This window comes from Anarrhichthys ocellatus, unplaced genomic scaffold, assembly GCF_004355925.1.
Source record: "Anarrhichthys ocellatus isolate YVR2014 unplaced genomic scaffold, GSC_Weel_1.0 scaffold78, whole genome shotgun sequence".
NCBI lineage: Eukaryota > Metazoa > Chordata > Actinopteri > Perciformes > Anarhichadidae > Anarrhichthys > Anarrhichthys ocellatus.
In genome coordinates this window covers 1,672,776-1,689,519 of record NW_022280108.1, presented here as the reverse complement: position 1 = coordinate 1,689,519, position 16,744 = coordinate 1,672,776, and the positions used below count along the sequence as shown (strand labels likewise).

The 16,744-nt window shown below is 42.8% G+C and overlaps 2 protein-coding genes across 4 annotated transcripts in view; one reads left to right on the top strand and one right to left on the bottom strand.

Moving 5' to 3' along the window:
* rad51d (RAD51 paralog D) overlaps window positions 1-4,601 on the top strand; it is a 22,754-nt gene extending 18,153 nt beyond the window's left edge. The window contains exon 11 of the mRNA XM_031874087.1: window positions 2,735-4,601. The gene's annotated coding sequence lies outside the window, so the exon portion shown is untranslated. The remainder of the gene's footprint in view (window positions 1-2,734) is intronic.
* lig3 (ligase III, DNA, ATP-dependent) lies at window positions 2,172-16,744 on the bottom strand. Of its 3 annotated transcripts, none has more exons than XM_031874084.1 (21): window positions 16,600-16,744; window positions 16,435-16,492; window positions 14,723-15,276; window positions 13,620-13,748; window positions 12,874-13,113; window positions 12,637-12,788; window positions 12,277-12,443; window positions 10,537-10,614; window positions 10,265-10,433; window positions 8,767-8,922; window positions 8,070-8,201; window positions 7,901-7,980; window positions 6,749-6,836; window positions 6,516-6,593; window positions 6,254-6,377; window positions 5,110-5,252; window positions 4,939-5,013; window positions 4,374-4,520; window positions 3,835-3,982; window positions 3,161-3,414; window positions 2,172-2,961 (listed from the first exon to the last, which is right to left on the bottom strand). In XM_031874084.1, exons 3-21 carry the CDS (start codon window positions 15,246-15,248, stop codon window positions 2,728-2,730), a joined length of 3,120 nt encoding a protein of 1,039 aa, XP_031729944.1. In that variant the 5' UTR covers window positions 15,249-15,276; window positions 16,435-16,492; window positions 16,600-16,744; the 3' UTR covers window positions 2,172-2,727. The 3 variants fall into 3 exon arrangements, with proteins under 3 accessions (XP_031729944.1, XP_031729945.1, XP_031729943.1); XM_031874085.1 differs by lacking the exon at window positions 16,600-16,744 and having other exon boundaries at window positions 3,161-3,244; window positions 3,338-3,414; window positions 16,351-16,484; XM_031874083.1 differs by lacking the exon at window positions 16,600-16,744 and having other exon boundaries at window positions 16,351-16,484.

Here is a 16,744-nt window from a genome sequence, read left to right as displayed (position 1 = left end):
GACTTTTTTCAACATGCTATACTAAGACTTTTTTATGACTTTTTTCAACATGCTATACTATGACTTTTTTATGACTTTTTTCAACATGCTATACTATGACTTTTTTATGACTTCTTTCGATATGCTTTACTTAGACTTCTTTCGATATGCTTTACTTAGACTTTTTTCGATATGCTTTACTATGACTTTTTTCAACATGCTATACTAAGACTTTTTTCGACATGCTATACTATCACTTTTTCGACATGCTTATACTATCACTTTTTTATGACTTTTTTTTCAACATGCTACAGTGGGTACAGAAAGTATTCAGACCCCTTTCAATTTTTCACTCTTTGTTTCATTGCAGCCATTTGCTAAAATCAAAAAAGTTCATTTTATTTCTCATTAATGTACACTCAGCACCCCATCTTGACAGAAAAAAACAGAAATGTAGAAATTTTTGCAAATTTATTAAAAAAGAAAAACTGAAATATCACATGGTCATAAGTATTCAGACCCTTTGCTCAGTATTGAGTAGAAGCACCCTTTTGAGCTAGTACAGCCATGAGTCTTCTTGGGAATGATGCAACAAGTTTTTCACACCTGGATTTGGGGATCCTCTGCCATTCTTCCTTGCAGATCCTCTCCAGTTCCGTCAGGTTGGATAGTGAACGTTGGTGGACAGCCATTTTCAGGTCTCTCCAGAGATGCTCAATTGGGTTTAGGTCAGGGCTCTGGCTGGGCCAGTCAAGAATGGTCACAGAGTTGTTCCGAAGCCACTCCTTTGTTATTTTAGCTGTGTGCTTAGGGTCATTGTCTTGTTGGAAGGTGAACCTTCGGCCCAGTCTGAGGTCCAGAGCACTCTGGAAGAGGTTTTCTTCCAGGATATCTCTGTACTTGGCCGCATTCATCTTTCCTTCAATTGCAACCAGTCGTCCTGTCCCTGCAGCTGAAAAACACCCCCATAGCATGATGCTGTCACCACCATGTTTCACTGTTGGGATTGTATTGGGCAGGTGATGAGCAGTGCCTGGTTTTCTCCACACATACCGCTTAGCATTAACGCCAAAAAGTTCAATCTTGGTCTCATCAGACCAGAGAATCTTATTTCTCATAGTCTGGGAGTCCTTCATGTGTTTTTTGGCAAACTCTATGCGGGCTTTCATATGTCTTGCACTGAGGAGAGGCTTCCGTCGGGCCACTCTGCCATAAAGCCCCGACTGGTGGAGGGCTGCAGTGATAGTTGACTTTGTGGAACTTTCTCCCATCTGCATCTCTGGAGCTCAGCCACAGTGATCTTTGGGTTCTTCTTTACCTCTCTCACCAAGGCTCTTCTTCCACGATTGCTCAGTTTGGCTGGACGGCCAGGTCTAGGACGAGTTCTGGTCGTCCCAAACTTCTTCCATTTAAGGATTATGGAGGCCACTGTGCTCTTAGGAACCTTGAGTGTTGCAGAAATTCTTTTGTAACCTTGGCCAGATCTGTGCCTTGCCACAATTCTGTCTCTGAGCTCCTTGGGCAGTTCCTTCGACCTCATGATTCTCATTTGCTCTGACATGCACTGTGAGCTGTAAGGTCTTATATAGACAGGTGTGTGCCTTTCCTAATCAAGTCCAATCAGTTTAATTAAACACAGCTGGACTCCAATGAAGGAGTAGAACCATCTCAAGGAGGATCAGAAGAAATGGACAGCATGTGAGTTAAATGAGTGTCACAGCAAAGGGTCTGAATACTTATGACCATGTGATATTTCAGTTTCTCTTTTTTAATAAATTTGCAAAAATTTCTACATTTCTGTTCTTTTCTGTCAAGATGGGGTGCTGAGTGTACATTAATGAGAAATAAAATGAACTTTTTTGATTTTAGCAAATGGCTGCAATGAAACAGTGAAAAATTTAAAGGGGTCTGAATACTTTCCATACCCACTGTATACTATGACTTTTTTCAACATGCTATATTTATGACTCTTTGACATGCTGTATATTAGTGATGGCGAGGTGAAGCATTCCATCCAATTGGTTCACTCGTGGGCTGAAGCTTCAGGTGCTCCATTGTGCCATCAAGTGGATAATAAATGTAAAACAGGTGATTATGACACCATGGCTTTGAATTGAATAAATGAATGTTTGTGATGCTCGAATAGATTGCAAACAAAGTCCTAAGTCCACAAAATGTGAGGGGGGGGGTCCATTGCGTTTCGCTGCCCCTTACATTTCCAATTGCACACCCTGAATCAGTCCCGTTGTACGGCCACCACATACGCCTCGATACGCTCTTCAAACATCTTCCTGGGTTCAACATCACTACTATACTATGGAATAAATAGCATCAGAAATTGTTACAGAGACCTTGTATTATCTTCAACATTTTGTTTATTCCTCATGGTAACAAATTGTGTTCTCAAAATGTGAACTGCTGTTTAATACTGTAAAAATAATACATTTCATGATTTACAGGCCTCTTGCAGCTGCTTAACAAAAAACTCTACATCTACAGTACATTACCATACTGTATGTGTTCTCTGCTAGTTTGTGAACAAACCATAAAGGACTGGGACAGAATACATAGAATGACCTGAGAGCAGTGTGTGATTGAACTCAAGGACAGCAGTTTTCCAAATCAGTTTCATAATAGTGTGATCTGACCTTTGGGTCCAAAGCATAAATATAACATTGATTGCACAGATGTGCAGTAGTTAAGAGACATGTTGACAGTGCATAATACGTGTTGTGTTTGTTTGCAACGTTAACAGGGAGGTACAATCCGCCTCTTGCGGATACATTCCCAGATCCATCCGGGTGACACTCTCTGGGCCTGGCTGTCTTCTGCAGGTCCAGCCAGCGTGTGTGTGGCGGAGGAAATGTCATAATCCGGTACGACGTCGCCATCATACGCCACGAAGTACCGCTTGAGCTTGTGAAAGTCCTGCACTGAGACGGGCAGGAACAGCTTCACCCCACTGAAGATGTCCAGCAGCGTCTGCAGGAAACACAGTCAGCAGTACACATGTTCAACATCTGCATTTCATTTAGAATACTATTCAACTGAAACTCAAGCAACGTGTAGTACAACTTTATTTTTATTAACCGAGTTTAGACATGAGCCATTAAACCCTACGAAGGCAATGGAAGTGTGAATATGTTGGAACTCGATGACCTGCGACCTGTTGGTGACGTACCTTGTCATTACTTGGCTCCAGCAGTGTAGCGGTTGGCTTCATTTTGCTTTGTCCATTACTGTGGACACTTTCACTCTTCTTCACCTGACAGGAAACAGAACAATGACAATTCAGACCATGCAGCTCTAGATTGCTGTAATGATGCATCCGTCGCGTGTGTGTGTGTGCAGTAAATACCTTTTTCGCACTGGGTGCTTCTGACCCAGGAGTCCTCGGCTGGGATTTTACCACCTTTGTTTTGGGTGTGCTGCTGTCTGTGAATGTTGATGATTGACGAAATAAAGAGGCAGTTGCAAAACTGAAATCACACTCGGGTCAATCATTTTGGCTGTCCAATGTCCAGTCCACCGACCATCTCTATCTGCGTGACTATTTTCGACAGGCTTATGGTAAAGTATTTCGAAAAAAGTCATCGTATAGAATGTCGAAAACATTGTTTTTTCGACATACTATACTATGACTTCTGCTGTACTGTATATACTATTCTCTGACATTGTACAGGTAAGATGAATAGCAAACATCATGCCTCATGACAATTGTGTTGAACCTTTAAAAGTAAACCTTTGCATAAGCATTACTTTGTACTGTAAAAAACAATGATGAATATTAAAACACAGAAACTGGTGCAGCACAGTTCACGGCCTCCCCATGATGCCGCTCGTTTGTGTACTTACTGGTCTTCTTGGGTGGAGGTCCACGGGACGAGGGTGACGGGGAGCTTCCTCCACTGTCCCCTCCTGAGGAGCCCTTGTCATCGTTGGATGTAGACGGTCCGGCTGTCACTTTAAAGTCACAGTTCTCCTTCGATATGCGGAAGAGGTCCTAAGCACAGTGACGGAAAGACCACGTGAGCTTCAGCCAAGAGACGTTGTATTTTGTGTCACAACAGATTGAAGTACTGTGTTGCATTTAAATACTTGTGTTTTACTGCCTCAGTTAATTTGCCAATGTTTGTTTAAAGTAACCAACAAGCATTCCCAGAACATATACTTTAGGTATTCAGTAACATCTCATTGAAACCTGTTGGTTAATGGTTAACCATCTCCCATGGGGCCTTCAGTTAACTACGTTTAAATCATGTCCTTGAATGAGCAGTATCCCATCAAAATAAAGTGTCTATGGTTTGATTTTTCTCTGGAATAACTCTACATTATTAAACCCCCATGCATCAGACCACGGCCTGTGTATTTGAATAGAAAGGGTGATATCCTACTTTAAGCTGGTCCAGGTTTGTGGCAGTCTTCCAGTCCTTGTCATCACGGATGCGCGTCATTCGGGGAAAGCGGATGGAGATGCCGTCAGCGGTGTGCATTTCTGATTTGGAGAACTCTGCGCCTGTGATCTCCCAGACAGGTGCTTGCTGCAGCAGAGGAAAAATAAAGGACGAGTTCTATGAACGCGTTTCCATAGAAGTAAAAAGCAATTCTAACTTCTGTTCAGATATGGGGGGAGGAAGTCATGCAGTTTGTGGATTTCATTACTACGATACTATAGTTCTATTTTCAGACTTGAAAGCCAGAAAGGGTCATTTCAATCAAATGTTTTCAATCTCTCAAGTTATGTGTTTTCATGCAAAACTGCTTTCAGGTTGAAAACACCTCCCGGCTCTGCGGCGTGAGGTGATCGTTATCTCGAGACATTTCTGCAGAAGATATATGCAAGAGATGCTTTCCCCTCATTGCTTCATTTAAAAAGGTCTGCAGTACCCAGATATGCATTCGGTTGCGTACCAACAGACCATCTGGGAAATACAAATGTGCTGGATCGCCAAATCTCACCTGAGGATCTCGAATAATGAAATCTGGATAATAGTTCTTGATGATTTTCAGCCAGCCTGGGATTTTGCTTGGGTCCTACACAAAGACACACACACACACACACGATTAATCTTTGGTTCTATTAGATCATCTCAATACTCCAGACAGGCCTGTCAGTGGAAACTCTCTGACCTTGCTGATTTTGATCACATCCAGCTCTTTCTGGAGCCGGGCCAAGGTGGCGTCGTCGTAGCCTCCCGAGCACTTGGTGACTGTGCACCACTTCCTGGAGTGTGGGTCGTAACAGCCCATCAGAAAACTGGACATGATGCCCCCTGGTGGGTAGAAGAACACACACGGCATTAGGAAGCGCTGCCAGTGGATACATTATATACTCCTACATGGTATAACTCCACAGAATTAGCCTCTTCAAATCCACTTGGAAACTGTTGTTTTGTACTTTCCACTTCTGTCCCACAGTATGTTAACGGGGTTTTCATCTGATTTGTTGTTTCTGCTCTTCCCACTGCATGAGCCGTGCTTTTGAGATTTGTACCATTGTCTCTGCATTTGTAATGCTTCCATTGTGCTACGTGCTCATTACCAGGCCTCCTCTCCTCATGCACCACGGGTCCTCTGTGGATTTAGAAATGCTCCCGCTCTGGATTCTATACTCTGCGTGTTTGTATTCATAGTGTTAAAGAGTTGTACTGTTAATTTCACCGAGTAGAGTTCATACAGCAGATTATATTTGAACCCACTGATCTACGAGGGTACACAGTTTCAAGTGCTTTCACACCAAATCGTTTCATATAACAACCGAGACGCATATTAAGTGTCCGTACTGATAAAACTGTTGCAGAATTACAAATGATCCTTGAATCTTGATCAGATGTATTTCATGGTCAAAGAAGCGGACGTAAAAAGGTGGATAAACGCATTTCATTTCATATAAATCCTTGAAGCCGTTTTTGTTTCAATAAAAAAGAAAAGAAGTTAAAGTGTGAATTGTTTTCCTCATCTCTCATTTGACTGTAAAAGTACAATATAAGTTCATTCTGACCGCAGGTTTGAGGAAAGTCTGACAGCTTGTGTCGTCTCCCTTCCCTCTGCCGTTGGACTGTACGGGCTAACCGGGGCTCAAACACAGGATGCGAGATCTGATCTCGGCATGATCGGATGACGGGCCGTAGCTACGCTTGTCTTTTCAATAGGACTTCTAAAACTGCTAACTTGGCGGTCTCCAGAGTCACACTCCTCATCTGACAGGAAGTGGCTGAGCATTAAGAGAGAGAGGTCAGTGCATACAGAAGTGGATGATCAGGGCTTTACAGACCGTTCGAGCCTTTTCCATAGAAGGCCCCCAGCACCACCAGGTCGGCCGTGTCGGCCATGGCGCCTTCGTTCAGATAGTCCTTCTTCACCTTCAGCCAGTGGCGCTTCCCCGGTTCATAAGTGCCCTGAGACAAACAGATAATCATCGGTACAATGACTGTATAACTATAGTGTAGTATCAGTATAACGTATGCATGTTATGCACATTACACACATATTCCCACCAGTTTCTTTACATTTGGAGATTTAATAAAGCAACTCACCTTTAAGTCTTTTAGCACCAGGCCTTCAAGTCCCTCTCTGATGACTCGAGTTATCATTTCAGCCAGATCTCCGGCCCTCTGACACACGCACGCACGCACGCGCACACACGCGCACACACACACACACACACACACACACACACACGCACACACACACACACACACACACACACACAATGAGCCATGACAGATGTATTCATACGACAGAAAGCCAGATTCTGAGTTGAACCTACAGTGACGTGTTTCATCTCTGAGAACAGGATCCTGTTGGTCACCTCAACCATGTTGTCATGCAGGAACTTCCTGCGCTCAGACAGAGGCCTGCAGAACAAGACAGGAGAGATGTTCCATTAACAATGTCACCAGGTATTAATGTTACATATATCTACACAACTACATGATACAAAAGTACTTTAAATACCAAAGATTCATCCTCGTTCTTTAATTGATCCTTCAATAATTGATCCTCCCTCACATACTGGGATTAATACTGACAGTGAAGAAAATCTGAAGTAAAACTACCAAAACCAGAGAAAAACAAACTTAAATAGAATCTCTACATAAAACTATGATCCATCTTAACTTTGGACAGAAACCATTTCACACGCCTGGATTACTAAAACAGCCGTTTTACTTCCCTGAACCAGACCTCTATTGACCGACTCCAGACTGTACAGACCTCCCTGACCAATCACTCCCGTCTCAGCCTCTTCACACTGGAGCCCGGTATGTTTTAGAATAGATTATACTGATTATCTTCATGACCTCTCTATATGTCTGACTTAGTACCGTACGCGCTGGAACGTTCTTTGAGATCTTCAAGCAGAGGCCCAGCTGCACACTGCCCGAGGAAGTCAGGTCGGCTGAGTCAGTGCTGTCCTTTAAAAGGATCTGAATTACATATTCAGAGCATTTATAGAGCAGCAAACAACTACAAACTACTACTTGCTTTGTAAGCAGCGAGTGAATGCGAGTGTTAGCTGACGGCCCCCCGGTTTGACCCACGGCGTCGTCACAGACTCGTAGAATCATAGCACCCCCCCCTCAAGGCCCCCCCTCAGGTTGGCGCCGCTGGCTGAGCCGTCGCCATGTTGAGAGCCGTGTGGAGACAATCCCTCAATCTATATGCACTCACTTTAGAATTCAACACCTTTAAGTCTCTTCTTAAAATGTAGTTTTATCAGAGAGCCTTTCCTGATTTAAATTTCATTTTTAAATTGTTTTCTTTTGCTATTCTTAGCTTTTTCTACTCTGTCTTATATTCATTCACCACATTTTTTTTGATCAGTTTTCTTTAAAACCTGATGATTTATGAATCGTCTCTTTCCTTTTGTAACATGGATTTTGAAAAGTGCTCTATAAATATTATCATGAAAACACATTACCTCTCCATGAGACTCACGCCGTTGAAGTAGATACAGTCGAAAACAAAAAGGCAAACTTTGGCATCTTGAAAGGCGGCTTTCTGAGGAGAGAGGAACGTGTGAGGTGTGACAACAGTGACATCTTGCAACAAAAACAACAACCAGGTGCACATTATCTGTGTGTTCTCACCTTGTGGACACCCAAAGTCCCAAAGGGAAGGGGTTTACTGGTCTTTGTGTCAATTAGAAGAACTTCAGCATCCAATATCATACTGTGGCCTCCGGGGAAAGCCTGGGGGATGTATTCCTTGAAATGGGCCACCTGAAACACAGACGCGGGGTTTAGGTACGGAGCGGAAACAAGACGCGTTTCAAACAGCTAGTAAGGCCGGACCTGAGAGACTGGCAGCATCCCAGGTTATTACCAGGCCCGGTGAAACAAACTCAATAATAACGTGCTTTAAGCCGACGAGGAGCTCAGAATTTAATGTTTTTTACAGCATCTGGTTAAAGCAAACTGTTTATTTGGGGTGAGATTTTAAATGAGACATGTAGAATAAAATCACAATTTTAAGCTTCATTTTGGCAGATTCTTCTGACGGAAGCGTTCGTCACACATGATGTGTTCAAGGACTGTCGGAAAGATGAAAATCTGATGATAATGGCGGTCTTTACAGAGGCTTCTTTACCTGGTGTCCCTTCCTGAGGTTTACTGGGGTTCAAGGTTGCTGTGAGTGTATGAGAAATGTCTGAATTTCACGCTGGGAAAATACCTTGGAAGTTGCTGATCCAGCAAACCTGAGGAGGTTCTACTCTGACATGCATTGCCATAGTAATTGGTGTGTGTGTGTGTGTGTGTGTGTGTGTGTGTGAGAGATCAGACTGACTTTGTGTGGCAACACGGGCTTGAGGCTGCGGCTGAAGTAGCTGAAGATGTCGCCGTTTTTATGGACTTGCACACGTTCTCCATCGTACTTGATCTCGGAGTACATCCCGTTGGGACATTTCTTCATGGCGTACTCGACGGATTTACAAGCCTCCGCCTGAAATCACACAGGAAAACAACAACAACACGCTCTCAGCAAGGAACCAAACTCTCATCTGTAAGAACGTTTCATTCAAAGTTTCCCTAGTTCTTAAATTCAACTTTCACATACTGATGATGGTACAGTTACAGCATCAATATGTCGATGCCGGTAATGTGACTGCACTTCCACCTGCTGCTCTGACGGTGAGCTCGTCACCCTAAATGACATGAAGTCGGGACTGGCTTCAGTTATTCATTTGTAAACTAAACCGTTATACAGCTGCAGTGAATTTCAATTTACTTTTATATTGTGTAATCAAAAGTCTGCTGTGTAATGTGAAATTTAATGGTCTGTAGATTTTCTTTTGGAGGCACATTTGAATCATGCTGGATTAATAGAAGTGTTCAGAGCAGAGTTATCAGAAGGTCCAGCTGCTGCCTGGTTTGGTTATCTAGTGACGAGCCAGCAGCTGGAAACGGTTTCAACAGATTCTCTTCATCTTCTGGAGTTTTCCTCTAATGGGAAGAAATCTAAACACCTCATTCAATCCTCTGGTAGGCCGGTCCCTCCTCTCTTAGTGAACCGATGTGCGGAGGAACCAGGCGGCAGCCTCCGGTTCTGATGAGTGAAGTCAAAGCTTCATGTGTTAAAGCTGCATTCTCTCTAATGACCATCAGGGGGCGACTCCTCTGGTTGTACAGAAGTCTATGAGAAAATGACTCTACTTCTCTCTTGATTTATTACCTCAGTAAACATTGTAAACATGAGTTTATGGTCTCAATCTCTAGTTTCAAGTCTTCTTCAATACAGCATGATGTTCATTTAGTACATTATGGTCCATTTAGAGTCACACAGACCATAAAGCAGGGGATGCTTTAGGGCGGGGCTACACGGTGATTGACAGGTCGCTGCTGCTACTGGCCTGTACCCCGCAGATAGCCCGTCCAAACACTGCATTTGGGCCAAACGAACTGATTGGACAGGCTTATTACTGTCATGTGACAGCCACAGGCAACGAGGACTCCTCGTGTTCATTTGATGTATTTTCTATGTGCGTGTGTACATCATGTGGTCAGAAAGGTCAGGTGTCATTTGTAGGACAGAAATCGTAGTTGTTGAAAGAAAAGGATTCATGTTTTTTCTCTGGAACTGATTTTAAAATGCTTCAGTGACTTTATCGCCACCTTTAAACGTGTATAAAAACCTCCCCTTTCATATTTAACCCTAATTGCTTCACTCTGTTTGTTAATGCGACATCCTTAAATCCTGGCGGTTCAGAATGTCGGCCTTGCATTGAATCACATAAATCAGTTAGAACTGTTGAAAAGTATTTATGCATTTTCATGTTGGAGCTCACCAACATGGGCTGAACGGGGGTCATGAGCGAGGCCTCCACGGTGAGGAGTTTCCTGGGTCCCGAGCCATTAGACGCATCCTGCTGATTCCTCAACACCCGCTCAACCACGTCACCCAGATTACGCGAGGCCTTGAAGGCATCGTAAGCATTTGGATCCACGGCGTCCAAGCTGCACGACGAACAACAACGAACAGGAGTTTGAGATTGGTGCTAAAAAATTACAATCTTTCTTCAAAGTGTACATTTGCTTCTATGCCGAAACAAACACTCACACGTGTTTTGCTCCAGAGTTCATCTTCAAGTCGTGTTTAATAAGCCGAATGATGCATTTCAGGTCATTACTGGTGCATCTATGAAGAGAAGGCAGATTATCACCGGGGGGGGGGGGTGATCAAATGACAAAGTATTACAGCAATTCATGAGGCAGAAAACTAACTGCTTATGACCAGAAAGCTTTGGAAAATAAAACGAAATATTAAATAATTACATTGCTTGGCATTACTGGAATTCCCAGAAACTAAGAATTCAGAATAAACGGCCCCGTCAGTGCTGTACGACACAAGAAGACCTTTTATTCAGCACAGCACCACATATTACAGCCTGCAAGATGTTATTTATGACAAATAAACACAATCCCACGCCGACATCTGCTACTGTGGAGCGTAGAATGTCAAATACAGATGTCTCGTGTGTGTGTGTGTGTGTGTGTGTGTGTGTGTGTGTGTGTGTGTGACATGCCTCAGGCAGACAAACAAGAAGGAGGGAAAACTACCAAAAAGAATAAATAACCAAATGCCAACGATAAAAAAAAATAAAAGAAAAAAAAAGAAAAAAAAAAAAAAAGAAGTGGAAGCAACACAAGCGAAGACAAATAACGGAAAGATTTACAAATACTGTGAAAAGAAAACACAATCTGTATTCATGACGTTTACACATTTTGTAGTTTGCCTTTTTTAACGCAATTTGAACACTTGCTGACAGGTTGAGCACCAAAATAAAGACGTCATGTGGAGAGGCAGGACTACAAAAGACCAGGCATGACTCGTGTTATGAGGATCACTAGTGAGTCCATGAGGTTAGTCTGCATCAGTGGTCCTCAGACACAGACCCTTCTAATCACACTGAAGACATGATGCGTCATAAATCTACAGTTTCCTAAAACAGCTGGACACGCATTTCATGTACCGATGAGTATTTGAGCACCAGAGCAAAAAAGTTTGAAAGTAAATCATTCCAGACATTGAGGAGGTTGGTTAATGACGTTTGTCTTCTTGCTTCTTCACAGAATATTGTTGGTACGCCCTCTGGTGTTTTGGAGAATACTGCAGCGAACAGCGCCTTGAGCGTGAACGTCTTTGTGCGTGCTCGTAGCTCGAGCATGAGGTTAAACAAAGATGGACTCCGCCGAGCAGCTGCATTCTCCACCGTCAGGTTTATGTTTGCGTGCCGAAAAATGACGTAATCAAGGCCTGAGCGTCGTGCATGAAGGCTCCGCGCCGCTTGGTCGCGCAACTCTGAATTTTTTTAACTTGACGCGTGCGATCAGAGCTTTTCAGACGTGTCGTCACAAAAAGTTCACTGATAATAAAAACACTATTTACGTGTCTAGGGACTTTAGAAACAGGTCTTAAAAATCTACATTTGAGTAAAATAGTTTTCATGATATTCAACCTTTGTTTAATACTTAACTCCTATATTTACAGGACTTGTATGAAGGAAATAAAGTAATCTATGAATATGAGATATAAATGTACAGTCAATCTCTGCTCATTATTGTGGAGGTTGGTTTGTGGCTTTTTGCAGATTACGCCTACAGTCTATGGTCGTATCTCTGAGTTACACTCGTTGGTCTTTGCTTCTTCACAGTTCATTATGTTTGTGCTCCCCAACAATAATGCAACGAACAGACATTGAGCATAAACGGTTTCTATCATTTCACTGAATTACCTTAACTGTGCCGTGTTACTACCCAGCCCAGTTCATGTGAAAGTGAAAATGAAACGCTGCATTACTTTTTGGAGATTTCCTCCAGCTCGGTCTGCTGCTCGTCCTCCTTGGTCAGCAGAGCGAGGCGGGTGAGTGAGGCGTCCACTTCCTGGATGGTCAGGAGGCTCTTGGTAGCCGCGAGGAATGATTTACTCTCGTCAAAGAACAGCCTCACTGTTTCAGACACATCGCCCTTCAAAAAAAAAAAAAAAAATGACTTTCAAGATGCAATGTCAACAGACTAAGTTCAGCTCAGAATAAAATCCACCTGAAACACATGTTTTCAAACAGAATATCAACGAAGCAGCTTTGAATAATCGCTGGGGAGAAAGACTTTAGTTCTAAAACATGTTTGAACATGTGTGGGGAACACACGGATCACAGACCTGCTCCAGATCGCGCACCATGTCGTCCTGGTTGCACCTGAAGATGCGGCTGAAGAGTTTAACAATCTGCTTGTCGTTGAGGTTGTAGACGCTTTTCACAACGCCCGGCAGCAGCAGCTTCACCGTGAGGAACAGGTCTCCATGGAACTTATCTGGGACGGGAGGAAAGAAGATTTAGGGGAAACGTTTTGGGATTCTGTCACATGATGTCGTGCTGAAAGTGATTATCATACCAACCTCCACCTGAGCCCTTCCTGAGGAACTTCTCAATAATCTGCGTCTTGACGTTGTAGCTGTTGTGTTCGGCCACCGTGGCGCAGAGCTTGCGAAACTCTCTGAAGAGGCAGTCCTTGTGCTGGGGGTCACAAAGCTGGGCGGACAGGGGGCTGCCTTGGCTGGCTGTGGCCGAGGAGGAGGAAGAGGGAGGTCCCGGGCTGCTGGAGCTGCTGGAGCTGCCAGAGCTGCCAGCTTTCGCAGCTGACGGAGAAATGAGGTAAAACAGAACATGTCATGAGACCAATTTGACAAAGCTGCTGAATGAAATATCACAATTCTAAGCTTAGTTTCAGTTGCTTTTTCTGATGGAAGCGTTCGTCACACATGATGCGTTCAAGGACCGTCGGAAAGATGATAATCTGACAATAATTATGTTTTTCACAGCTTCTGGCTACTATGAACAGTGTAGTTTTTGCGATTGTTTGAAGAAAACATGCTTTTCAATCCCGCGGGCGGGTTTTGGGGTTCAGAGGGTTAATGCAGATGCAAACACTATTTGATAAAAGGTGTGGCATGTAAAGGGCACATTAATCCATGAGTGAATCATCAGGCAGAACCTTTCTGATCCAAGATGTTCCTTTTTGTCTCAGAATGGGGAAATGTTCCTTGCTTCAGATGCTTGTGTTGTAACTTTGAGCAGCTTCTTATCGTTTCCTCTGTTGTGAATGTGAGTGACCACTGAGATGACCCGAGATGTCCTTTCTTACCAGTGAAGCCTGAGAACTTCCGCGGCGTGTTGACAGATGGGTCAGCAGGAGGAGCCATGAGCTGACCAGAGGTGTTCATCTTGGCCTGCACCTTCTTCTTTGGACTGGCATTGACTTTGGCCATCAGGTCTGCGAGACAAGACGAATACTTCAGAACAAACATGGAACCATTTGAGCTGAGAGACCACACCTTACCGATCAGGACTCGACGGTAAAGGTCGACAGGTTGTCATTTTGAGAAATACGTAACCAATTCTTAGGGATTGGGACAGTAATAAGCAAAACACGCGACGTGAAACAAATACATTTCTGTTGCATTAGTGACATCCAAATATTGTTGTTCCTGTCAGAACAGGAACAAGGCAACGCTGCACGTGTGTCGGTGTGTTTGCTTACATGCCCACAGGCATCTGATGTAGAGACAATGGTGAAGCCAGTGGAGTTGTTTGACTGTTAACCTTTTAAAATCACTAAAGAACGTGGTAGAGTAGAATCACACAGCTCAATGGTCCTGACAACATGTTCCCATCGATGATCCTGGAATGTTACGCCATCTAATTACTTGTTTCTGGTTTAACAGGTCAGCTGACAGTTGGAGCATTAATGTGAGACACACCTAGCACGGTGTTGAGAGGAACAGAGTTACTCATTTATAGTTGAACCAGCTAATTCAGAACACTGAAAAGTGAGAGATATCTGTACTGCGATGCCTTTGGATTCTGTTTTATTGTCTATCAGTTATTGATTAAATGACATGATCTCCTTTGCAGGAGTGAATCAATCGACCGGTGCTCTTTAACTGGTTGGGCAATATTGCAAATCGAGGTTCTGAGGATAAATAAGTCTGTATCAGCACTGCACTGCAACCTCTGGTCAGTTTCTTTGAATGCTGACTTTCGAAATATATGACGGTGTATCGATCACAAAAGAAATCTTCCTTTTAAAGTGCTCAGAGATCAGTGCTGCTACACAGCAGTGACCAGTGATATTAAAACTGCCTACAATCCACAATAAAGAGTGATCCATGTACAAAAGACAACCAGAGCTACAACGTTCAGGCTTCTAAATAGTATTAAAAGGTGATTGTGAGTGTGTGACTGTACCTGAAACATGTTTATTGATGATCTCCTTGTCTTGGTCCTCCAGCTCCTCCCAGCCCTCCAGATCTGTGATGTCCTCAATCTTCTTGGTAGTGGCTCTCGCTCTTTCCAGCTTCTCAAATATACACTTCACGTGATACCACTCTTTCATTTCCCCCCCAGACTCGCTGAAGGGGTTTGGCACAACCTTCCCTATGCGCACCACTTCTTTGGGGATCTTGTCCTTGCATTTCTTACATCCTGCAGTACCGCGTTTGGCGTATTCCACGATGAACTTCTGTTCTGCCATGTCTGGCAGGGCGGAGAAACACTGACGTAGGGAAAGCCGAGGAGGGTTGTTCTGGAGGAGTCTGGATACCAAGGAGAAATTATGGATTTGCCGGCAAAAATGTAACGCATGAACGGTGGAGGGAGATAGAGGTTTAACGCATGGAGCGACAGAAGGGGCTCTGCACGCTTTCTGAAGTTGCTGACGCTGTAGGCCGACACAGAGAGTCTTATGTGCTGATAGAATCAGTGGTCTCTGCATACAGCTGGGACGGTGGGCAAGTAACAACCTAAAGAAAGCAAAGAGGGATAATGATTAAAAAGGTATGAATATTGTTTGTTGCTTTGACATTACTGGAACAATCATCTGGAGTAAAGGGCTCAGCAATAATCATTAAAAAGGGCCAAACAAGTGGGCCCTGAAGAGATTTACATGAGCCTGTCGCTGTTTGGGATAATGTTTCACTCATCACGGTTTAAACACAATATCTTGATTCGGTTAAGTTACATTTCTACTTGTTTCTTCACCAATAAATGTATCATCAACCCAAATGACAGCAGACAAGGGTCCTCCTCTTGACTCATCTCTCCATATACACTTTACTACATTAAAACAACACAACATAATACAAACAGCCCAGAGACTGTGCTATACATAGTGACACAGTTCAATCTTTATTAGATTTCTAACTTGGTAAACAATTAAATAAACTATTAAATTAATAGGCAACTATTTTGATAATCAATTAGACGGTTTGAGTAATTACTTAAGAAGAAAAGTAAAAAATTGTGATGATTCCAGCTTCTTAAAAGTAAATATTTTCTGGTTTACTGTAAAAAAAAAAGAAATTATATATATATATATAACTAAATAAAGGATTATCTTACTTGAACTAATTGATTAATCGAGGAAATAGTCGACAGTTCTATCGTCAATGGCAGCCAGCAATGGGTAATTACTAGCAGTACAATTTATGCTAATCCCACCATTACTACCCAGAATGCAATTCGACAGTTCTAGCTAACGTTAACATATAGCTAGCATTCACTTTGTTTACTAAATTACCCAAAATGTAGCTGTTACTGCATTAACGTTACATGAACAATATTTCTTTAGGTAGCATATTACGCTATTGCGTTTTATATCATTTTAACACGTTAATATAATGTTTAACGTTACACGACCAAGGCAATTGTTTGGCTAACTATTGATTAGCTTTAGCCACATTACTCCCTCACTTCCACGTACACGTAACCGGCTAGCCTAGCTTATATTATTATACATATTGCACAACTAGCTATCGAAACTAAGTTGCCATGTCGCTAATATCTTTGCACAAAATGATGTTAGCTACTGCAGTTACCTTATAGAAGCTTAGTCAAATGTGATGGCACGTTTATAATAGCTAGCAGCTAGCACTTCTCATTGTTGTTAGCCAAGAGCTCACCAGTGTCAAGTAAAGTGCTGTTAGTTTTATAAAGATGAGATCCACTTCCGGTTTAGGTCTGCAAAATAAAAGTTATATTACCGTAAATAAATGTGTTCATTACATTTAAAGTACAACTCATTAGGTTTACAATGGTAATGTAATAAGCACATACTTTTTCCTCACCTCAAACACCATGTGAGGGGCATATTTCTGTTCCATAAGGTGATAATGTTGCTTTATTTGGAAGGATAAATATCACATTTACGGTAGGTCTTTGGTAACTTGACGTAACTAGCCGATGGGCTACAGCATGTTGCAGGTTGCACAA

What these genes read in the sequence shown, in the direction of transcription:
- lig3 (XM_031874084.1), bottom strand. Translation starts at nt 15,248, where the DNA reads ATGCAGAGACCACTGATTCTATCAGCACATAAGACTCTCTGTGTCGGC. An exon ending in TGGTGCGCGATCTGGAGCAG is followed by an intron (nt 12,444 to 12,636) that starts GTCTGTGATCCG and finishes TTTTTTTTGAAG; the next exon opens with GGCGATGTGTCTGAAACAGT. An exon ending in CCCCCGTTCAGCCCATGTTG is followed by an intron (nt 8,923 to 10,264) that starts GTGAGCTCCAAC and finishes GTGTGATTTCAG; the next exon opens with GCGGAGGCTTGTAAATCCGT.